General features: G+C 40.2%; 1 protein-coding gene across 8 annotated transcripts in view; it reads right to left on the minus strand.

Moving 5' to 3' along the window:
• Positions 1-2,829: 2,829 nt before the first annotated feature.
• The window catches only part of git2.L (G protein-coupled receptor kinase interacting ArfGAP 2 L homeolog), a 76,941-nt gene continuing 54,630 nt past the window's right edge, over positions 2,830-25,140 (minus strand). For 4 of the 8 annotated variants that reach the window (XM_041580286.1, XM_041580283.1, XM_041580291.1 and 1 more), the window contains 6 exon segments: positions 19,570-19,818; positions 13,451-13,540; positions 12,273-12,355; positions 10,993-11,181; positions 5,828-5,891; positions 2,830-3,611 (listed from right to left, as the gene is read on the minus strand). In XM_041580286.1, the coding sequence (XP_041436220.1) occupies positions 3,399-3,611; positions 5,828-5,891; positions 10,993-11,181; positions 12,273-12,355; positions 13,451-13,540; positions 19,570-19,818 (888 nt within the window). In that variant the 3' untranslated portion in view covers positions 2,830-3,398. 8 annotated transcript variants of the gene reach the window in all.

The following is a 25,140-nucleotide window of genomic DNA, read 5'->3' on the forward strand; positions in this document are numbered from 1 at the left end:
AAGCCTAATTAAGGATCTTATTAAGGAATCACTGCAGGAGGTGGGACACCAAAGCGGTGTTACTAAAAAAAGGTTTTTCCCAGCAGGACTCTGATATGGGACCGAAGGGTGACCTATTAGTCCTGGATGAGGTTGGATCATCATCCTCGGAGGAGGAACTTGATCTGGCACTTTTTCAAACTGAGAAGGTACCCAAACTAGTGAGATCAGAAATGGAAGCGTCAGAAGGTGAAGCTCAGGCAAAAGAATCTGACGGTGATCCTAAGGGGTGTATTAAAACTAAGGCTTTTCCTTTACACCCACTGATGAAGGAATTAATGAAAATGGAGTGGAGTAATCCGGAAAAAGCTCCGGTCTTGAACAAAAGATTTAAACTCATATCCAGAAATCGGAAATAGAAGAGTGGGAAGCACCACCGAAGGTGGATGTGGCAGTCGCTAGGTTCTCCAAACGGACAGTGATACCGGTGGTCGGTGGAGGATGGGTCTAAACCGTAAAGCCAAAATATCTCTGAGGAATATATTCGGCAGCTGCAGTGCAGTATAAGCCGACTGTGGCATCCACTTCAGTTTCCAGAGCTCTTAGAACCTGGATCCTACAATTAGAAGAGGATGTGGAAGGGAAGGTTCCAAAACAGAAAACATTTTGAAATCCCTTCAAAACATCAAACTAGCATCCGATTTTCTATGTGATGCATCTATCCAGAATCTTAGATTGGCGGCAAGAATCATGGGGCTGTCTACGACAGCACGTAGAGCCATCTGGCTAAAACCTTGGGAGGCGGATGTTACCTCTGTAGCCTTACAGTTTGGATGAGGTCAGTGCCCCCCCCCCCTCCATTTGAAAGCTAGAAAGTCAGAAGAAAAAAACTATATAAAATCTAAAATGAAGACCAACTGAAAAGTTGCTTAGAAAAGTTGACTTAAAGTTGAACCACCAGCAGGCAGCCTACTTTGGTTCTTTTGTGGCTGGTTTTGGCATGATCAGGCGCAACACAATTCTTCCCTGAAAGGAGCAAAGCACAAATCTTCCCTTAATTCTTTAGAGGATTATACATGTATCCAAGTTTCTATATATTGACATTAGAAGGCTCATTTACAAATATAAGTGCTAAATGGATGGATGCAAAATGGAATGTAAGTTGATGATTTTGAGAATGGTACATGGCACTTACCCATGGGGGCACCAGGGGCAGGTAGAAATGAATGAATTAAATGCAAGCACATGCATTGATATCTGGATTTACCCATAATTCCAGGGTTGCAACAAACGCTGCAACTAACCTGCACCAATGCCATCATTAACACTGCACACACTGGAACAGAGGAAGAAACCTGCAGCTTGCTTGAGCTTTACTAAACACAACACAAACTAATTTGCATCTGTAGTGGTGAAATAGACTTTTCCCATGCTTACAATTACCCTGGAACTGTGTGTGTGAAACAGTGCATCATGGGTAAGAAAACATGGCTACTAGCATGTGAATTTTGCACTATATGCAATGTACTGTGTTCTCTCAGTTCATCCATCACTTGTGTATCATAGTGTAAATACTACACACAGCTGTAAGTGAATGAAGGAAATGGGCACATTTAGTGAATGTTCAGGGCAGCCATATTCTCTGTTCCCTTTTCTCTCCCTTTACTCATAACCTAAGTAGCTTAAAGGAAAATTCAACCCTTTACGAAATAAACCCGTACCCCCCCCCCATCCCACGTAGACCCCTCCTCCCCCCCAGGTTAACTGCCCCCGGGGAAATGCCCCATACTTTATACATACCTCCCAACATTTTGGACTTAAAAAGAGGGACAAAAGAGTTGTGAGGCGAAAAAAAATGTGGCCACACCCCTAATTACCATGTTCATTTGACAAAATTTGGCAGGTTATGAAAGTTTGAACAGAATTCTGTGTTTTGTCAGTTATTACAGTTTTGCTAATGAAGGTGAATTGCCCTTTAAGCTGTAAAACTAACTTTTCACAAGGGACCGGTTATCTTATATTGTTACAATTACTTATTTGCTTATCTCAAAATTGTAACAAAAGTGTCTTATCGGCTGCTGTGGCTGTTCTGGGCTCTTTTTCTGGCTGTTCAGTGCAGAGAAAACTGGACTTTCCAGTACAAACAAGGGACTGCAGGTTGAGCTGTCAAATGAGGGACTGTCCCTCTTAAAATGGGACAGTTGGGAGGTATGCTTTATACTTACCCAGTGGCGCAGATTCTGGCATCGGAGTTCCACTTATCCATCTTCCGGGTCTTCGGTAAGCTGAGTGGGAGATCGGCATGTCGGCGCATGCACAGTTAAAGCAATTTGCCGGTTCTCGATAACTGCGCATGTGAAAATTGCAAGAAGACGAAGAACGGGAAGATGGCAGTTGAAACTTGGATCCCAGAAACTGCGCCGAGGGGTAAGTATATAGTATGGGGCATTTCCCCTGGGGGACAGTTAGGCTGGGGGGAATAGGGAGGGGGTCTACGTGGGGTGGGAGTACGGGTTTATTTCTTAAATGATTGAATTCTCATTTAAAGGGAAAATGTACCCCCCCTTTTGACATGAGCTCGTTTAGTTGGCTTATGTAGAAAAAAGTAAAACTCCATCTCAGCTTCTAGATATAAGTATAAATGTATTTCTCTTTTTACACAGACATACCCGATTTCACAGTCCCTCATGAATACAGAGCTGCTGAATGCAGGTAACACTCTATTCATTGCGCTCAATTCTAGAGCACTAAAACCTGCAACTGGGACGCCAAGGTGCAAGGAAATGTTGGTATAAGCAGTCTAAATGGATAAAGAAGGTAGCTATACTAGTGAGGTAGTAGAAACAGCAGTAAAATAAATATTTTTATTAACCCTTTGTAAGCAGGTGGGCCATACACACACACAGGCAAGAGAATGTGACGGCCCGATTGGCAATAAAATCCTGATTTTGACCTTAACGTGACAGTCACCTTCAGTAATGATGAGAGGGATAGAAAAATAGTTCCAAATGAAGGGATACAAATGCAGCTCTGACAATGACACACTATAATAAGTGCATTATACAGCCGTGGGACTCTTACACTGTATTACAACAACATTATACAAGATAAAGAAGGAGAAAGTATTTACTAAATACTTATTGGGCATAATACTTTCCAATTGCCAGCATTTTGCTGCTCGATAGAAAAACAAGTTTACAATAAGGCAGCGGTATACATTAATTTGTCACCATTAGAACCGGCATGCAAAAAAAAATAATACTGATTTTTTTTTGTTTTTTTGTTTTTTAAGTTGAACCCGTCACTTTACATTTAATAAAAAAGAAAAATAGAAGTACAAATTAAAAAAAATATTGTTTTTTTTCCTCTTTCTTCGGGTTTAACCCCTCGCGTTAGTAAAATAAAGAGTCTCTGGACACTCAGTTGGTGTTTTCTTTGGTCGTTATGGTGACCAATTGCTTTGCAGCCTTGGCAATGTCATAAGCGCACTGGATGACTTGTTGCGTCACCAGCTGGATATCGGCCGTCTGACTGGAGTCCATAGGGAGGGTCTTCTTGCATTCTGACTGCAGCCGATAAGCACTGGATGTCAGCAGGCGAAGTGAGGTCCTCACCATGTCAGACTTGGGCTTCTGAGGGAAGATTTATCCCATTAGCAATAAAGGAAAGGCCAACACTATGTGCAGTTCTGGCACAGTACTAGTGATAAATGTAATTACTGCACAAAAGCAACAAAGAAATCCTAAACTCTGCCCTGGACACCTAATATGCAGGATTGTGGAGTCCGACTCGGAATAAGTTTAAATACAAGCACTGAAAATAATCAAATCAGATTTAAGAGCTTCTGTGAAGGAGGATCTGGCAGAAGCAATTATGTTTATAAGAACAATAATTTTGGATTGTATTTAACAGGTATTCTACAGCTATAGACAAGGTTCAATTCATATAGAAGATGTTTTAGGTTTTCCAATATGTAGCTTAACTTTGATTTTGGTTAAGAATTGCCAAAGGATATGGTTTATATTTTTGAGCTTTGGCAGTGATAAAATGCCTCGTGTGTTGTGTACTTCTTTCAATCAACATGTAAATTACATTAGGAACAGTAACAGCATAAAGTTAAAGTGTTCTAAACAAATGAACATAAAATATACTGTTAATATGCACAGGTAAAAGCTGTGTGTTTACCTCAGAAAAAGACTACTATAGTTTATATAAAAAAAAGCTGCTGTGTAGCTATGGAGGCAGCCATTCAAGCTGGAAAAAAGGCACAGGTTACATAGCACATAACAGATAAGCCCTGTCCAATACAATGGTGTTTTATTTATGTGTAGTGTAGTGTAACCTGTGTCTTTTTTCCAGCTTGAATGGCTGCCCCATGGTAGAGCAACTATAGCTCTCGCACACCCTTAGTAAATTGAAATAACGACACCTGGTGCACGAAGGTAGAGGATCGGCCGCCTCGCAAACAATCTAGCAGAAAGAATCCCAAGGCACACAGGATAATTGCAAGCAAGCTGCCTTGTGTATTTATTGCGAAGTGCAACATTTCGGGGTCACGGAAACGTCGCACTTCGCAATATACACGCAAGGCAGATTGCTTGAAGTTATCCTGTGTGCCTTGGGATTCTTTCTGCTAGCCTGCTCCATGGTAGAGTCCTGCAGCGGGTCGGTTACCCTGCGTGTTGCGGGTAGAAGTTCCGGGTGCGGGTATAGACGCGGGTCAGCGGTTGAGCGGGTTTGTGGGTCGAGGGTAGGGTTGCCACCTTTTTTGGAAACAAATACCGGCCTTCCTATATATTTATCTTTTTTCCCTATTAATAACATTGGGATCCACCATCCTTTTTACCGGCACTAGTCGAGGGTCTTCTCAATAGCGGTTTACAATGGCAGTACTTCCTGATTCTTGATGGTCAGAGAGTTGCGGGTCTGGTTGCGGATAAGGTACGTGGGTACGTAAGAATGTGGGTTGGGGGTCCGGGTTGCAGGTTGCGGGTATGGGTTCCAAAAAATGGACCCGCGCAGGACTCTACCCCATGGCTACACAGCAGCTTGTTTATATAAAGTATGGTCATTTTTTGCAGCAAACATGCTAGTTTTACCAGTGCAGAGCAACAGTACATGATATTTTAATTACTTTGATACACTTTCAGTTTTTGGTGTTACTGTTCCTGAGGAGTCGGAGTTGAAGGATTTATGTACCAACTCCGCATCTCTGCTAATATGAATGTAAATTTAGCAACACACAGCGGATGGTGCAGCTTGAAGTCATGGTGGGTGGCACTAGGAGCAACTACCAGTCAAAGCAGCTGAATATTGATCAGTAGCTCCACAAAGTAAGAGGAACTAGCTACTGTGTGCCACAAACATGGCTGGAGAGGCAGAAGCAGCAGCGCATATTGTGCTGGATGTGCATGTATGGAAACATCTTAGGCTGACACTCACACATATGTCACTCTATCTTGGCAACTGATTTGTTATGCACTTGCTTGCCCATTGTGCTGTCATCCTTCACATATTGAAATATTGAAGGCAAATCAGTTTGCACCAGTAGCGTGTAGAGTGCCCGTTCCACTGCTTCTGTCCCAAATGAAGCGTATGTTATCAAACAAAATCCGGATGTATGTGGAAAACAGGCTCAGAAACAGGCTCAAGATAAAGAGCCACACTAGCTCGAAACATGTCTTAAAATAAACCTTGCAACACATCTGCGGTTTCTGAGCCTGTTTTCCACATACATTCGGATTTTGTTTGATTGAAATATTGAAGAGGGCTGCACTGTACATATAGCTTGTATGCAGATCAGTCTCAATATGCAACACTCACACCTCTGGTGCTGGCTAAGTCTTACCTTTGGGAAAAGGGCAGCCATTTCTGTCACAGCAACATGTATTCTTTCTGAGCATGGTATGTAGCTGTGGGAAGAGAACATGAAATAATCAAGCAAAGGGCAAATACGCAATGATTACTCTTCTAACCCTGATATCTGCCTAGAAACTATGTAGATTCCGGCTGGGACTCCCCCTCCGTATAAACAACCCCATGCTATGGCAGGGGAAGGGCAGTGCTGTGTATGAAAGCATCTTGTACATGTCTACACAAAGTCTACTGGGCCAGGCAGAACTCACAGCTGCAATAAAGAGGGTGAGTGAGAATTAAGGAAGCACTGGGCTCATACAGATAGATATATGCAGTCACCTAGACTCTTCCCATCTATAGTAAATGGTAATACAAACCAGTGCCCCTCTAGCACTATCCTGCGGCTCATTGGTATGAGGTGCTTTGGGGTTCCGGTGGAATACTGTCTGCCCAAAATGCTTTTGGAAACGAGAAACCTTCAGCATGTAATCAAAATGAGGTACCATTTCTGAAACAATCAATAGCATTTAACCAACCCCCTTCTCAGCAATGTTTCTCTCTACAAGCGGGAGTCTAAGTTGGCTTTTTGTTTGACAGCTCTAATGCATTATTGGGTGCAAATGACCCTAGCAACCATGCAGTGGGTTCAACGAGAGACTGGAAGATGAATAGGAGAGGCCTAGGCCTGACTAGAAAGATAAAATTGGAGCCTCACAGAGAAATTGTTTTTTTGGTTTGTTTGCCAGGGTCACCCCCCAAATTGAAAGCTGGAAAGAGGCAGAAGAGAAAGGCAAATAATTCAAAAACTATATATATATAAAAAAAAAAGTAAAATGAAAAACAACTGAACAGTTACTAATAGGACAGCATGCTAAAAGTTATAGGATATATAAACCCTGGCAACTTAAAGCGGAGGTTCACCTTAATTATGTTATAGAATGGCCAATTCAAAGCAACGTTTCAATTGGTCTTTTTTTTATAGTTTTTCATTTGTCAGCTTTCAAGCTTTCAAATGGGGGTCACTGATCCCATTTAAAAACAAATGCTCTGTAAGGCTACAAAATGTATTGCTATTGCTACTTTTTATTAGTTCTCTTTCCATTCAGTTCCTCTCCTATTCATATTCCAGTCTCTTATTCAAATCAGTGCATGGTTGCTAGGGGAATGTGGATAATAAGACTGCGGAAATTGCAAACTGGAGAGCTGTTGAATGAAAAGCTAAATCACAAAATATCAAAAATGACCTGCTACAATCAGGGAAAACACATTTGAGCATGTCATTTAATTTAAAGCAAAATCAAAGCACAATAGGTCACACTTTTTCACTGCAACAGTCACAGCAAATATAGGAAATACATATACTGAATACTGGGGTTATAAAGCACTGCACACACCTAATGTTAGGCACACAGACATATCCAATTAAATGCGAAGATGAAGGAGGTAGGGAGCTTCTGGTGCTCAAGCTGATGCAGAACTACAACTCCCAGATATCCCCCTTGTCAAAGGTGCTGTGAGAGTGCACCAGAGACTCCCTGTAAAGCTGGCATAATAGCACTGCAAAATCCCACAGAACAAAATAAAGGATGTACAACGTTCATGAGATAATAACCATTTGTGTTTGGAGACACAAGGGCCATTTGGGGAGAGTTACTTGTATGTAATACATTCAGTTCTCTTTTCCTGTTCTACAACAATAATACACAAATCAAGGTCCATACAGAATGGGTTTGTAGAGGTGGGAGTGGAGGAACTTGACTGGCCTGTAGACACCTTATTCAACCCAACTGAATATCCGTGGGATGAATGGAAACACCAACTGCAAGCCAGACCTGATCCCCAATATCAGTGCTCAACCTCACTAATGCTCCTGTGGCTGAATGGAAGCAAATCCCACCAACAATACTCCAACATGTAGTGGATCCTTCCCAGAACAGTAGAGAGACTCTTATAGCAGCAAAGGAAGGACCAACGTCATGTGAATAACCTTAGTCTGGAAAGAAAGAAATATTGGCCAGACCCAGGTGTCTGGATACTTTTGGCCATACACCTTATGTCATTTGTGAGTACCTGTCTTAATGGAATTCTTTCAGCATGTCCAGCTGTAAGTATGGAATGTATTCACTGTTAAAACACTGACAAAGTTCCAATTGTGATGTGAAAGCCAAATGTGGAAACTAATTTAGTTTAAATGTAAACTCACTCCCTTTAAAGTGACACTAATGGACATGTAACCCCCCCCCCCCCCCCCCCCACACACACACACACACACACACACACACACACACACACACACACACACAAATCTTGAAATACCTGCCACTCTGGTTGTGAAAATGTTAACATTAAGGCTGCAGCATCCCCTTAATCACTTAGAATTCCTTCTCCACCTCTAACCTACTCTGCCCCTCCCTCAGGAATTGACTTTGGCTGCTGATTTATGAGCATGCTCAATTCTTCTCAGTTTAGATTACTAAACACACCCTCCAGTCTAACAGCCAATGAAGAGACAGCATTGTTGGTTCCCATAGAAACTCTAGCTGTCTGATCTTATTTTTTTCTCCTGAGCTCAGTTTAACCATTACACTGCTCAACCCCAGCAGAACTTTTTATCAAAGTATGTTGTGCCTGTGTAACCTGTATTCTGCATTGCATGAATTTTACAGCATACATGTCCTCTTTGCACATGTCAATGTTACTGACGAAGAGTCAGAGGGGAAATGGCCGCCGGGTGAAAGCTGCTATTTGTTTTATGAAAATGTGATGGCGCTGGCAAATTGACGGGGTATATGTAATACAAATGATGCGGCTTGGGTGGGGAAGATATGCCCAACTTATAAACATGGTAGGAAAATGTATGCTTTACATGTCCTTTAAGTACTAACAAAAAGATACCTATTCACACTATGTCTGACATCCAGTCCAACAGACATCCAGCTAGCACAGCAACGCATGCCTAGCTAAGACATTAATGATATATTGCATACTCTGAGCTCCTGCTTTTAGGAGATGTGCAGAAACTTCTTTTGAGAGAAGGTAGCAGTTCTACTTAGGGTTGCCACCTGGCCGGTATTTCTCCAGCCTAGCTGGTAAAAAAAACAGCCAAGGCCGGGGCTGGTATTACAAATTTACCGTCAATGCATTAGCCGGTAAATTTGTAATCCCTATGGTTCCACCACCGCTCCCCTAATCCAAGGGCTGCAGTCCCTTTCTGGCAAAACTCAGTGACTCCATCCCTGAAACTTCATAACCCTGCCCCCGAAACAGCACAACGCGCTCCTCTCTGGGCTGCCCCCACTCTCTACGTCACCGGCCGGTAAGGCCAGAACTAAAAGGTGGCAACCCTAGTTCTAATACTAAATGGGACTTTCTTATGGAAAGAAATCAGCATCGCTTTCTCAGGATTAAAGGCTGCTGGTCTGAGCGCTAGTGGAACATGCAGTGGACGTCACAAATAAGTCAATACTATGTATATTGCTCACTACCCAAAGACTATAAAAATGCAGGTGGAGGGAAGAAGCTTCTTCATTCCAACTCTGCACGGGTTTAGGTTAAGCCACACAGTGCTGAAATCCTCAGGCTGATTTCAGTCCCACCTCCAGCAGTACGGATTTTGCCAAAGAAATACAGGAATTTGCATCATTCCGAATTCCACCGCGTGTCAGAACAGACAGAATGGTTCCGGATTTGAAAGAAGGAGGAGGCTACTGCTGGAGGTAGGGGCTGAAACCTGCCTGCGGCCAAGATGGTGGCATTGTTGACATCAGCAGTATATGAGATAATGCACCTTTCCTAAAACCTACGAAGAATATTATAATAGGCATCCCATGACATAGAACAACTCTACAATTCAGTGTGTAATGAATGCATTCCCTCTCTCTAATCTTAGCTAGTAATAGGTCAATAGATCACAGAATGGGTTAATGGCATTGGTAGATGCTGGTTATGTAACACACTTTGTTCATGCATTTTTGTTGGACTCAATATGACCAGAGGTAGAAGGAAATGCTGTAAGGCTGCTTGTTTTACAATAAACTCTTTTGCCCCAATTAAATTGCAGACACTGCTTTGTCACATATCCCAGCAGTGCAGACATTCAGCTAGGTTTCTGCCACAATGCAGCATCCCAACAGCTTTGTTGTTGCATGGTTTATAATAAGGTTACTTCCACCACTGGCCATGACAGCTATTAGCAAGGAGAGACAGAAATAAGGCAAAGAAAGAGAGGTCACTGTGCCTGGGAAACAGGGACAGAGGCCAGAGTACCAGGAGGTAGAGTCAGGCTGCTGGAGGGTCAGTGGCTGCAGGGGAGCTTTCTCTGACCAAGGAACCAGAGTGCTAAAACAGCCAAGGCTATGCCTCAGCCTGCGCACACTTTCCCGTTCAAAGGGCCTGAGACAGGATAAGCCATGGACATGACAAAGAGAAACAAAAAAGTAAATGTAAGGAAAAGAAATTAGCAAAACAAAGAAATAAAGGATTTGCATTCATAGGCAATACGTTTATAGGTAAATCCTGATACAGGTATCACAAATACACTGGGCCCTGAAAAAAGATAAAGTTGCCAGACCAGTTTGACCCACTAAAATCTTGCATAGAAAGGCTCTATGCCTGCAACTCATATCATTGCTTTATTTCTTGAAGCCTCTCAGGCAGCGAGGGGGTTAACTATACAACACCAAATATAACAGATTACTGGCTCTGGGTAATATAAATCTAACACTCACCTAATGAAACCCATGCACACAGAGCAGAGGATGTCATCATTGTGTGCCTTGTACACTCCCACCAATGACTCCTCAAAAAATGTAGCCAATTCAATTCAATTAAATCCTATAATACTTCTCATGCCTAATCTTGTCCCGTAACCCATTATGATACTCTGAGTAACTGCTGTGAATTCTTTTTTAAAGAGTTGCTGCCATGACTATTGAAAAAAAGTTGCTCAGACTGAAGCAGTGATCATATGTTTGGAACACAAAAATATTGTTCTTAAATAAAACACACCAAAGATAAGCTGGGAAATAGAAGCCACATGCACTTGGTTTATTACGATTTTAACCCATTTATCAAAAGTCACATGAAGATTTATTTGTTGCTTCCCCTTCAGATAAAACCTAGAAGCACATTGATAGGCTCAGGGCCCATCTTCATTACCTGTCATGTTTGTTCTCTTGAGCGGCTCTCAGGAGTTCTTGGATGTTTTTAGTAATCTGTTCAGTTTTCCTGATCACGTCCTCAGTGCTAGGTAGAATGGCACTAACATCTACATCAGGGTCTGCTATTTCAGGGATAGAACCCTCTGCTAGCCATGGAATACTTTTCTGTCTTCCTTTTCTGCTTGCACTGAGTAAAACAAAGAGGATAAAATGGCAATTTTAAGGGAAACAATTAGTATTGGCTTTCAATAAATAAATGTTAAAGGGGAACAATCATGAAAATGTAATATAAGCTACCTCATACTGAAGTAAGAAACTTTCCAAATACAATCAAAAATGTCTGCTTTGTTTCTGAAATAATCAAGTTTATCTTCACTATTCCTCTCTCCCCATCTATTTCTCCTCATTCTGTCTTTATTTAGGAGTTTGGTGTCAGGTGAATGATCCAATATATCTTATAGGGAGGCTCCTTTTGCCTAGAAGATGTATTAGACCTCTCTCTATTAAAATCACCAGAGATCATGTCTCTTTACATGCAGAATTTGTGCAAAAGGCAGTTATTTTGTTTGTACTGGAATCAGTTATTTGAGTGAACTCTATTACATCTGTTAGGAAAGGAAGCCCCCATATAAGATATATTGGATCCTTCATCTGACACCCAACTGCTGCAAGAAGACAGAATGAAGAGAAACAGATGCTGAGAGAGGAATAGTTAAAGTTTAAAAGATAAACGTGATTATTTTCAGAAATACAGAATGTTTAATTGATTGTATTTAGAAAGCTTCTTCAGTATGAGGAAGCTTACAGTATAAGAAATTTTAATTTTCACGATCGTTCCCCTTTAAATGACCAGAAACATCAAAGAATTACCCGGTTGTTGTTTACATTTTAATGGGTAGTTGACCTTAAAGGGATTCTGTCATGATTTTGATGGTGTAGTTTTTATTACTAAATCACATTGTGTACATTGAAGGTACAGTAAGTCATTCTACCATTTAGAATTTTATTCTTGAACCAATTAATGTATTTTTGTAGTTGTAATATTGGTGTGCAGGCAGCCATCTCAGGTCCTTTTACCGGACGATGTGCTTTCAGAAAGAGCCGGCACTTCACAATGGAACTGCTTTCAGATAAGCCATTTTTTCTTCTACTCAATGTAACTGGAAGAGTCATGACTTGGGCTGATTTGTTTGTTTTACTGATCCTTTAAAATACCAGAATAACTGTAATTGCTTTTTGTTGCTGATAAAGGTAAAAGTAGAACATTTTTAGACATACCTTGTATCATCATGTTCAGAGTCATGGACGGGGTTATCATAATCACTCTCTGGCATGCTGTTCTGCTTTTCTACTTTTGATCCCTAACGAGGAAAAGAATTTTTGTTGCATAAATGTTCATAGTTTTTGTAACCTTATTTGGGGAAAGAAAACATTTGTTGCAGTGCAAAGTAAAACAAAAACAAAAAAATATCTGGCTCACCAAAGCATAATACAGTGCACTCTCCCAACTAAACCTTGGCTTTGAATATTTTATTGGCATGTTTTAAAATACCCCGTCCTTTTTAGATTCAGAAAGTGTAGTAGTTGCTAAAGGTAAGTTGCCTCGGCTCCTCTGCTTAATATTGGTCAGAGGGAGTGTGGCACTTGCTTACTGCTTGGTCTGCTTTTAAGCACCATAGAACATTCTGAAACAGCAGAAAATGAATTTGTAACAGTCTTACACACTGCCACAAAAAAACGAGTTTGGTTCCTAGAGGTACTCTATTCCATCTCAGTGTGATAGAACAAGTCAGCTGCTGCATGGAACAGAATGCAAATGCATGTCAGCTCCACCCAGATTATACTTCACACTAATTTCTTCATTCAGTACCTTTGTTTAGATTTACACCTTTGGGGAGTATTTATTAACATTGGAGACAAACATCACCAGTGATGTTGCCCATAGCAACCAATCAGCAATTAGATCTGATCAGTCCCCTACAAGTTAGAAAACAAACGCAAATATCTGATTGGTTGCTATGAGCAACATCACTGGTGATGTTTGTCTCCAATGTTAATAATTACACCCATAGTCTTAATGATACCAGAATAAATACAGAATAAACCTATGCTCACCTTTCAACCATATCTCTTGAACTTCTTCAGCCTGTGGAACTGAAGTGCAATTTAACCCTCTCACACATGTTGTATAACCAGCAGCAAGTATCATCTCTGGCTTAAAAGCTGGTTATCCAATAAAGAGAAGTGACTTTGGTTACAGTGATCATCGTGCTGGTAGCATTACATGGATGTGAAGTGCAAATGGGTAGAGGTAGATGGTGTTATGATGGGCATTGCTGCTTCATGCAGAGATAATAGGGCTGTTAGCAGAAAGGGCAAAAAGAAAAGAGCTAGGATGCCCTTGTGGAGAGAGCCAGGGCCTCCACAGGGTGAATCTAAATTGGAAGCTACTTAACCCTTCGTGTGCTTTCATCTCTTGACCAGGAAAGCGTGGAGGGGAAGGAAGGCAGGGATGAAGAGGAGGTCACAAAAGCACTCCTCCCGATCTGAGGGGGGAAAAAAGAAAAACACTCGAGATACCCCAAAATAAAGAAATAACAACCACTCAAAATGAAGATGGACTGGGTAACTGTAACCAAATGAAGAAACACGTCAATGTTGTTTTTAGCTCGCGTTGACTAAATTTGAAGTTGTTGCTCACTTTAACACTAGATAAGATTTGCCAGATCAGCGAGGCTTCAGTACTCCAGCTCCTGAACCAAGGGAAACCATCAGTCTCTCATCTTACCAACGGTATTTTCTTACTTACCAGTGTTCACATATTGTACATAAGAAACCCACATAACAGAAGCAAAAAAAGTGTCCTTACTCCACTTTTCTTGCAGTTACCCATTTCAAATTAACAAGTTGCGTTGATCATCAGCCATAGCTTTCTTATCTCAGTTGCTATGTGCTGTAAGGGGGTTGTTCACATTCCAACACTTTTTCCAGTTCAATTGGTTTCAGATAGTTTACCAGAAATATAAACTTTTTTTTATTTCTAATTACTTGTAATGTATTTGCTATTTTTGACTGTTTCTCTAATATTGAAGTTTAAAGGAATATTTCAGTGTGAAAATAAAAACTGTGTAAATAGATAGGCTGTGCAAAATAAAATAGTTATTTTATTAGTTATATAGCTAATATAGTTAGCTATATACATTTAGTTATCCAAAAATGTAATGTATAAAGGCTGAAGTGAACAGATCTCTAATACAACAGCCAGAATCCAACTTCCTGCTTTTCAGCTCTATAACTCTGAGTTAGTCAGCGACTTGAAGGGGGGCCACATGGTACATTTCTGTTCAGTGAGTTTGTAATTGATCCTCAGCATTCAGCTCAGATTCAAAAGCAACAGATATGACCCATTTGTCCCCCCTCAAGTCTCTGATTATACATTACATTTTTGGCTAACTAACTATATTAGAAACATTTTTTATTTTGCCCAGCCTATCTATTTACCCAGTTTTTATTTTTACACTGAACAATTCCTTTAAAGTTTCATCTTCTTTCCGAAGCAGCTCTGTGAGGGGGGGGGTCACCGACTTTGTAAACTGATCTAAATTGATACATTTCTTATCTTTTGCCCTGCTGAGCAGAATCCCTGAGTTTCATTAGGGTCAGGGCACGCAGGCAGATTCAGGGAGATTAATTGCCCCGCAACTAATCTCCCTCAATCTGCCGGTGTGCTCTGACACTTAAGGGCAGAGACACATGGTCAGATTCGGGGATTTGTCAGGGCCGGCGACAAATCTCCTCATCTTCAGGGTGACGAATTTCCGTCCCGTCGGCTAGAATGTAAATAGCCGGCTAGATGGCACTCTGATTGCTTCATTTTCCGAGGCATCTGTTAGAATTGATACAATAGTTCCTACTACTCCACAGATACTGACAAACTAAATGCAGCAAAACAGTTCAGAATCTGTACCTGGAAAACTGAGCTGCCAATAAAAAGAAAAGTAAAAAGAAATAAAAATTCAACGGAATTTACTTCTGGTGAACAACCTGAAAACAACTGAACTAAAAAATGTTTTTGGAAGGTGAATAACTCATTTAATATTTAAAGGAATATGGCACACAAGGGGCTATTTGCTTTCTATGATTGTTTCTAGAGATTGTGTGCAATGTGAATGGGGAACAATGCATTTCCTGTAGACTTAATGCTGGCCACAATTTCAAACACTTTTATTGCATAAGACCCTGTGTGACAATATAAAGACTTCAGTTTGTACAGCAGGTGTCAAAGGGTTTGCAAGTATCATGAATAAACTTCATTCAACATGCACAAGCTTCAATGCAAAAGGACCTTATTTTCTACACTGCATTATTATTCTTCTGAAATATGTGTCCACATATAGTTAACCATAGAATGTAAAAGTTGAGATGGTTGTAACATTGAGACATTGAGATGGGAGTGGTAGAACTTTGACGGGTCTCTACACAATACTGTTTTTAATTCAAGTGAACACCTTTGAATGAATTGGAACCCCAAATCAAGCCAAGCCTGACCACCCAGTATTAGTGCCCAAGCTTGTGTGCAGGAATCAAAGCAAATCCCATCAGCATGTTTTAACATATAGATGAAAGCCTTCCCAGAATAGTCAAGGGTAATGGCTGGTGTAGCAGCAAAGAGAGGGCCAGGGCACCAATCATGACTAAAATCATTTACTAAGTAAATACTCTATGTGAAAGTTCAAGAAATCTGATTTTAAAACAGTTAGAATTGTTTGTATAATGTAAATCATCTCACTATACCTCCTGCAAGATCTCCCCTATCTCCCCTGCAGTTCTAGCTGAGGCAGGCATCCTGGATTTCACTGGCTCCTCCTACCTATATCTTCACAGCCAACAACAGCTTTGAAATCTTGCACATGCTCAGCTGAATTCCTTATCAACCCTTCTAAGCTATTTTCAAATCAGCCAAACCTCTGTATTAGCTGCTGTTCAGTAGTGCTGCCACCTGCTGGAAGTTACTGTGTGCCCTTCATTTGCATAATGACATCACCAGCAGGGGACAAGATAGGGAAATCTCCTGATACTTTTAGTGGAGGAGTTTACTAAAGCTAGGCATTCTGGGTAGAATACTCAAGGCAGTGCAACAATCTGAGCATGCTCCTGAAATGTGCATGTTATGGTCATTGTTATAGTCACAGTATGGACTCCCTCAGTGAAAAAACCCATTTAACAAAGTAATGGATTTTCAGTTTAAAAAAAAAAAAAAAAATGTAAATGTAGTTTGATTAAATGTGTTTAGGTTGTACTGGTCAGATACGTGTTTGCTTTTGGCTGTGATAGGTGCCCTTTAATTAGAGATGCTTGAAAGGCAAATGTTCACACAGATTGTTTTAGTGACAGATAACAGTATTCAAAATATACTAGTACCGTATATACTCGAGTATAAGCCGAGTTTTTCAGCACCCAAAATCTGCTGAAAAAGTCTACCTCGGCTTATACTCGAGTCAGTATAAAAGTTACCTAGCTAGGTACATGGGCGTCCACAGAGGAGGCAGTGCCGCTTCCCCCTTTCCCGGCCGGATCTTCCACTAGCTGCCCCGTCCTCCCAGTGCGCCACTACCTGGTCCTGGACTGTCAGATATTTCGCGTGTGCGCACTAGCGGTGCGCTGCACACTGAAGCGCATGCAGGGGAAACAGAATGCCAGAGCCCTCCCTTTCCGACTAGCTAGTTCCGGTCTTCTGCCTCCATGGCTCGGTTGCTCCCCGTCCTCCTCACACTGCTTCTTTGCGGCTACGTGCGGCCCATCTCTTTTTCGCTGCTGCCCAACAGCCGCAGCAGCCAAGTGCGGCTAAAGGTAAGACAGTAGAGGAAACAGATGGGGCGGGGACGTAATTTGTTTGTCCACAGAACGAGCCGCGAGCCTGTATAGGAAGGAGGCTGCTGATGTAAGTAGCGATGTGAGTGACAGCATGGAAGGTTGCCCACATGGTGTGGCTACTCGTTGAATGGCGTGAGCCTCTGCCAAAGGAGAGACAATGCCCATTATTGCCCTGTGTGTGGTACCCGGGGAAATGGAAGATTTCTTTTTGAGGAACATTGCAAGGGGGTGGATAAATGTCATTGCTGCGTGTGGATGCTGTGACATCGCATTGAACACATTGTTTGTTGTTATAATGTATAAAGGCACAGAGTGTTCTCAGAACTGCACTGTTTTTGGATCTGGTTAAAATAAAAACGTCCGACCTAGTTATTTGTCGCTTCATCTGCACAGTTTTATATAGCAAGTATATAGTATAGGTATGCAATGGAACAGGTTGATCTGTCATTTTTCACCCTCGGCTTATACTCGAGTCAATAAGTTTTCCCAGTTTTTGTAGGTAAAATTAGGTACCTCAGCTTATACACGAGTATATACGGTACTTTATTTTAACATTATTTTCCGGTTTCAGTATACACTACAAATTACCTTTTTTATTCTGTAAAATTAGATTTTTAAGCTGTATGAGCAAACTAAATAACCATTAATATGAGTATATATCAAGAAGTTGCTGGTAGCTGCATTCTTCTTCATGCTTTTAGGAGCATGAAGATGAATGCTTCACTCTTAGACCTGTTGATTTTCCATCAAGATAACTGCTGCAATAAAGTTGGTCTTCAACCACCAAAGGGGGAGGGCACACCAAAACATTTACTTTTAATATAAACAAGCCTACACAACTATATATTGTCTGAGTTTTATTAAGGAAAAACCATATCATGAAAGTTAACATTTTCTGAAAGTTTAATGGAAAGATACACTAAATAAATACATATGTATAACGTTCCTCAGCAATAGACACACTCCAGGACTTCATGATGCAATGAAAATAAAGAAAAATGTATCGTCAATGTTTCAGTTCCGTTTTGGACCTTTCTCAAGACCTCTCTAATGTTTTGAGAAAAGTCCAAAAGGGGCCTGAAACTTTGACAATTGTTTCTTTATTTTCACCACATCATGAAGTCCTGGAGTGCATCTATTGCAGACAAACTTTACTTATGATAAACAAGATGGTATCCAGGCATATGCTGATTATACATTGGAGTGCATGGGAGAGAGTTCCTTTTATCTTACATCTATTTTCTTTCGGTGAAGAATTAAACTTGCAATGTATATACTTTTTGTATCTAAAACTATATATTTTCTTCTTTGTTGCTCTGCCCATTATCTACCATAAAAGTCAAACCCAGATGAAGTAAACTGGGACATCATGGGATCTGATCGAACATGAAGAACATCACCATATAGAATTTAGGTTACTTTTGGGCAGCTACATTCACCATCTGAGATTAGATTGAACAATACCAGAAAGACCGTTTGACATACAAGAATATTGTAAAGGATGACTACAGGAAATTATTTAAAGGGACACTATCTCCTATAATTTTCTGGATGAAATGTGTGAATAACACACCTCTCTCTCTCTCTGTACTGGCTAAGTGGTTTTGCCTGCTAATAAACAATTACTAAATGATCATGCCCCCAACAATGTGCTACGGCCATGTATGGGTTATAACACATTAGGGTATATTGGAGGTAATAAGAAAGGATATGGCTTGACCCGTGAGCTCCACTGCGCTGAATCTGCAAAGAGAGGTAAGTAAAGAGCTAGGGGCATTTACCGAAGGCTGGGGGGCCTCTATGTAGGGTAGGGGTTTTTATAATTAAGGGTTTGGTTCTCCTTTAAGGAGCAATACTATCCCCAGATTAGACTGCTGTTATGGGACTGGCCTTTGTTATTTAACTTGTATTAAATCAAGCAGAAAGCCCAAAGTGGCTCTTGGATAAGGATAAAATGTTCACCTAATTTTATACAACAGACTTAGAACCTATTCACTGGACCTCTCCCCCCCCCCTTATCTGCATATCATATTTTACAATTATGTGTGCCAATATGTTATGATAAGAATCTTTTAGATTGTAAACTCTTAGGCAGGGCCCTCTTTACTTTATCATGAATTAGATATTGGTAATTTTTGTATGTAAAATGTGTATGTTTTATGTATACACATGTATGTTTACTGTACAGTGCTGTAAAGTATGTTGGCTCTTTATGGATGTGCATATAATAATAATCTTTACAGATGAAAAATTTGACACATGAAATATGAAGGACCAATGAATATTAAAATGTCATACCAAGAAGTCCATGGAGTTGTTGGGTAATCTTGAAATCAATCAAAAATGACTGAAAAACTCCACTTGTACTGCAATGATTCAAACCATATGAAGATATTGAGCAGGATGTGGAGCAAGTATGATCCCTCTAGCAGTTGTAGAACTTAATGCCCAGAATTTATCCTTTAGGATGCCTATAAGTTCCATTAATTTCTTGTTGAAAAATTATAGCATTGTATAAGGATGCCAGGATCTTTTCTCTCCAATCATATTGAAGCCATAATTGAAAACTTTCCGGTCAATATATTGCTTATCAAGCTAACGTTACACATATAAAAAGAAGCACGAAAGACATTTAAAAGACTGAAAAGCAGATAATAATAGAGAAGCAAAGCATGCAGAGAGACGGGAGCACTGCACTTACATGTTGTGGAAATGGCTGCAGTCTGTTAACATTCTCTTCTGGATAAGTGATTTCTCCTATTGGGAGATAGGGTTTTTGAACGGATCCAGTCTCATACATTGACATGGGCCTGCTACCCCGCGCTGAAGGACGCCTCTTTAATGAAGATGGGTTGGAGAGGTCTGTGTATTCTGATCCGGGTTGGACCTGATATAGATTTGTTGTAGCCTGCCTCCTGAGGTTGGTGTTCTCACACTGAAGTGTTTGCAGCTGAAAAACATTTTGAGCATTCGACTTGGCAACTTTGTTTACAGGTTCAATAGTTGGGGAATGGGTGGAGGAATGAGTATATTCAATCTAATCTGCTTGGTGTCCACTACCTTCATTTAATCAGTATCTTAGGGTATGCAAACAATCTTGTCTTATATGGCTTAAAGGGACTCTAACGCAAAAATGAAAATTTAATATGAGCTTCATCTTGCGGAAATAAGACATTTTCTATATATAATCAATTAAACATTTTGCACCATTTATAAAATAATCGAGTTTCTCTTCTCTCCCCCACTGAGCAACCTGTCTCTTTTAATTCTTTCTCCATGCAGTAGGTGGTCAGTTTTTGATTGACAGTTAGGTCTAATACATCCTTTGGGGGGGTTGCAGCCTTAACCCAGGTGCTCACTCTTTAAAAATAACCGACTCTGATGGAAATCTTGTTTCTCTGTGTGAAGGGTGTTTGCCAGAGTCTGTTATTTTGTTACCTTTTCTTTGTGCTGGAGTTGGTTATTTGAGTTAATTTGCTAAGAAAGAAAGACCCCCTAAAAGACGTATTAGACCTACCTGTCAATCAAAATCTGACCCAGACCTCAGTTAGAAGAGAACATGAAGAGTGGCAGGTTGTGGAGAATGAGATACTGAAGAGTAACTTGATTATTTCTTAAACGGTACAGAATTTTTAATTGGTGCATTTAGAAGGCGTCTTATTTCAGGGAGATGCAGCGTATATTTAATTTTCATATTCGTGTCTATGCCTTTGAACAAAACTCACTATACATGTACACTTTGCTACTGAAGAACATCAGCGATCCTTTAATGAATGCATAAATACCAGAGTATTTGAAAGCAAAATGCATTTTGATACAGTAAAATCATTTATAGAAATATGGGCATGCAAAATTAAAAAAAAATAAAAAGTTGTGCTTCAATTATTTAGAAATTGTTGGAAAAAAAAAAAGAAAAAAGTCAAAAGCCTCAGTTGCCCCAAACACATAAGCCTTATTCTCAGACAATTACAAACTCACTCCAGCTCAAACCATAAACGTGTTTCAAAGGCTGTGAAATGCCAATGACTACTCCAGATCCTTCACAAACATTTTTGTCCTTTTGGTTTTCCACTAAGAAAGCAGCAACAAGACAAATTGCCAACAAAACATTACAGGCGCTCTGTGAAGCAACAACAAGAAAAGAAGAAAGAGCAAAAGTAGCCCTCAAAAGAATGAGGCAACCAAATGTGTATTTTAAAAAATAGTTTATTAATAAGAAACATTGCTAAAATAAAAGATATGCATTTACATAAATGAATTTTTAAAAATAAATGAACAAATGGCCATATCTGCTAAGACGTGCTAACCCATACCAGCTTGAAGAATGGAGGATAGCCTGAACAATAAAACAAATGGACTATCATGGTAAAAGTAATACTTTTAGGAGCCAGGTACTAGCTCTGTATGTATACACGCCCAGCTACATTTGGGCATCACGGTAAAAGCCTGTGAGCAGCATGAGTGCAACAAAAAGCAGTGATTATGGGACCTTGAATTACATTCGATATGAAATCCCATTTTAATATTTTAAATATAAGTTTAATTTTTACACAAAAAAATACTACGAGGTTTCCACAAAATGGAAAACTATGCTTCTTGCAATAGTAGGTTTGATCCGTGCTGTGAGTGTGAACACAGCAAAAAAGGCGTGGGTACTAGTTGTCATGGCTACAAAATAGACAATAGTGATTATTGGCTTTGGTAAGACTACATGCGTTTTAGCAGAGGCAAAGCAATTCTCAGTATTATCTATGGCACGGTATTTTGCTCCGAAGTGTAGTGTCTTAGCAAAGTCAATTATTACTATTGTCTATTTTGTAGCCATGACAAGTAGCTGCTACTAGTAGCTCTGTGCGTCTTCACAGTAACTGAAATTCTAATAGGACACACTATTGCATTGTTTGTCTTTTCTCACCAAGGCACAGTTATTTTCTTGCAGGATTGGGCAGTTCTTTTGGTGGCAGATAAAACATACCATATAAGTGAAAAAAAAAAGACTGGATGCTTGAAATAAACAATTTACACTGGTACAAGACTGCATTGTTAAAAAACATTAGGTGGCCATGCACAGGCAAATTAGACCAGGCAGACAACTTACTGGTCCATGCATGGGTCCCCCGATGGCCTGCCATACCAATATCTGGAAGATTAGGAAATCCTGCACAGTGAGGACTGTATCCTTCTCTTCCCATTGGTTTTTCTAGGCTCCCATTATGATCCTGATGGTTGGCCTGTGTGCCAAACGATTGGATCATCCCAATTTGGCCACCACCATGTGGTGCCTTGACAAATGAGCGACCTTTATCCAAGCAGCACAGTCACTGCAGTGTGCATAGCTGCAGAAGTCCAGGGAAAGTGGGTGAAGGCAGCACTCTGCTCACACACACCAATTAGTCTGGCTACTAATTTTTATGAAATCGTGCTCAGCAAAGCTCCTCATGAAATTGCAAGGTATAAAGAGAAAAGTAGCAGCCAAATTACTGCATGCATTAACCAAGAAAAAAAAATAATGTCTTATGTGGTGCCTTAAACAGAAGTGTGAATTTGCAACTTCTAACCTTTGCTGCTATTTTTGGATAATTACATATTGTTGGGAGTTTCTGTGGATCACTGACTATATTGAGTGTGTTGAGTATACAACAGTAGGGAAACAGGGAAAGATATTTCATTACATTTGACCGAACTGCCACCTATGAGTGTGTAACATCAGGTTGAGAAACAAATGCTAAAAGTAGGATAAAATAGATATTCTATATTTTCTGACATCAGCATTGCTCTGGCTTGCAACAGAGGCAAGAACAGCCATATCTAAAGTAACAGGTTTACCACAGCAGCAGTCACAACATATGTAAATAATTCCTATCAAGAGATGGTGCATTTCTAACTGTAACATATACCTGCAAACGTTAACACATTATATACAATATACTGTTGTATTTAGTATTTATAACTCCATCAATGTAAATCTTATCTCTGAGATAACAGAGTCTAGTTGGATAATGTTCGGGAAATAGAGCTACCTCAAGAGCAATTATTCACCTACACTGCGGTGGCTTATCTTGCACAACTTTAACAATTAACCCCCATCAAGTACCGAATTATCCAAATTAAGAATTTTTCCCTACAGTGCATTTATTAGGCCACTTAACACTTGAGATATACGACAAGTATACACCCTGTGATGTCGGCTTGGGAACCCGTCTTGCTCCTTTCAGTAGATAGTTATGGGATGGCTTGCTGTTGTTTCTGAGTTTAAGTAAGTATAAATAGTTAGACATGTGACTTCCTCTTCATCGCATAATGTTGTGATCTCATTTTATAAAGTGAAAACATGATTTTTGTTCATTGTGCATCTGTCCATGACTTCCATTAAAAGCTTGCATGCATGTTAATTTCAGCTGTGCTGTATCTAACTGCTCACACTTTATTTGAATATTGTCCATGATGTTTTAGTTTAATAATCTGCCACCCCCTGCCTTATTGACATCATGCTCATATATTAACAGGAGACCCTCCATGGGTGAGTATTCTACTGCAGGAGTAGTGACTTCTCTTCTTTAATTAGCTTCCTCTCCCAGCAACTGTGAAAGATCAGACATGCATCAAGCTACCAATAACAAGGGTTAGTATTGAACATAACAATGCAATTTTCTTTAAATCAGACCCCACCAGTCTGATGAACACCTATCCTTCCAGCAGGAGTTACATATTCATTTAAACAGAAGGCAAGATGCCTATGGCAGGGGCTAGCGCTGTTAGGTTGGGATCAGTTAGTAATGCTCACTTTCACAAAAGGAAAAAATAAACAGTTTAAGTAATTACAGTATCAATTAACCTTTTGCCAGAGTGAGTGCAGTCTACCTGAACTACACTTATCTAATAAGCTGACCCATAGGCAAAATAAAGTTATCAATGAAAGAGAGGTTTAACGGATTAAAGAAATGCAAATACAGTTGCTTTTTACAGTTTACTATAAAATACGCATTCTGAACTGCTAGTTGTTAAAATGCATGGGGCAGAATACTTAAAACACCAATGCAGCTGAAATACTGACCAGTCATACAGCATATGTATTTGATAGGAAAGTAAATTTCAGGGAATGAACTGGCAATCATTCAGAATTAAAATAAAAAAAATACAGGCTGCAGGAGTCTACACACAGAACATATGTTCTACCCATGTTCATTATTTCTGAAGAAAGATATCACAAATTATCAACAGAAGACCACAAACAGCCCACACCACCCTGTCCTTACGGCCTGTTCTTGTGCCCCGAGCAATCTAGCAATGACCCCTCATTTGTCCATGTAGGCAAACAGTGTGCAGAACTTCACAGTAATAAATTATGGATCATAGAAACATTATTAATAGCATGGGGACCCATTTTGGGCCCGGAATCATACAATAAGAATCCCTTCTGTAGTACCAAACAAAACAGAGAGATTATATCAAACAATACACTCTTTGAGGTACAGTCATGGCAATTTTTGGGTGCTTTTTCCCCTACAGCTTCTTAGATGAGTGCATATGGAACATTTGCTACAGCTTAAAATGTCATTAATTGAATGCCCCTTGCTTGAGCTGCCCCTTGCTTGAGCTGCCTTCTTTAATAAATCACTAAAGTAAAAATCTGGACTCCATAACTGATCCTAAAAGCCTTAAAGGAGAAGGAAAGTCTATTTGAACTTGGGGGTGCCAAATGTTTGGCACCCCAAGTGATTGTATTGACTTACCTGAAACCCCAGGCCGGTACTCCTATCGACAGAAAACTGCACCGGGCCGGGGTTATACCAGTGAGCACCACGGAGAGATCTTCTTCCTGCTTCCTCTTTCTTCGCACGGTTGTGCATGCACAGTAGAATGCAAAGCCAAATTGAACTAAAAGTCGGCTATTTTGTTCTACTGCGCATGCCTGCGGAAATTTGAAGAGAAAGCTGGAAGAAGGTCTATCCGTGGTGCTCGGTAGAAAAACCCCGGGCCGATGCAGTTTTCTGCTGATAGGAGTACCGGCTTCAGGTAAGTCAATATAACCACTTGGGGGTACCTAACATTTGGCACCCCCAAGTGCAAACAGACTTTCTTTCTCCTTTAAGTGAAACATTTGAAGTAGGCAGTAGTAGGCTATAGACCACATATGAACTCAAGATAGATGAAAGTGTGCAACTACACATTAAAGCAGGGGAAATGAGGAAAACAGTTCAGATTATTTTCACTTGAGCCCACTCTTAGCTTTAGTTCTTGCAGCATTTCCATGAAAAGGGTCAACAAAAGG

Source organism: Xenopus laevis, chromosome 1L (genome assembly GCF_017654675.1).
Source record: "Xenopus laevis strain J_2021 chromosome 1L, Xenopus_laevis_v10.1, whole genome shotgun sequence".
Classification (NCBI taxonomy): domain Eukaryota; kingdom Metazoa; phylum Chordata; class Amphibia; order Anura; family Pipidae; genus Xenopus; species Xenopus laevis.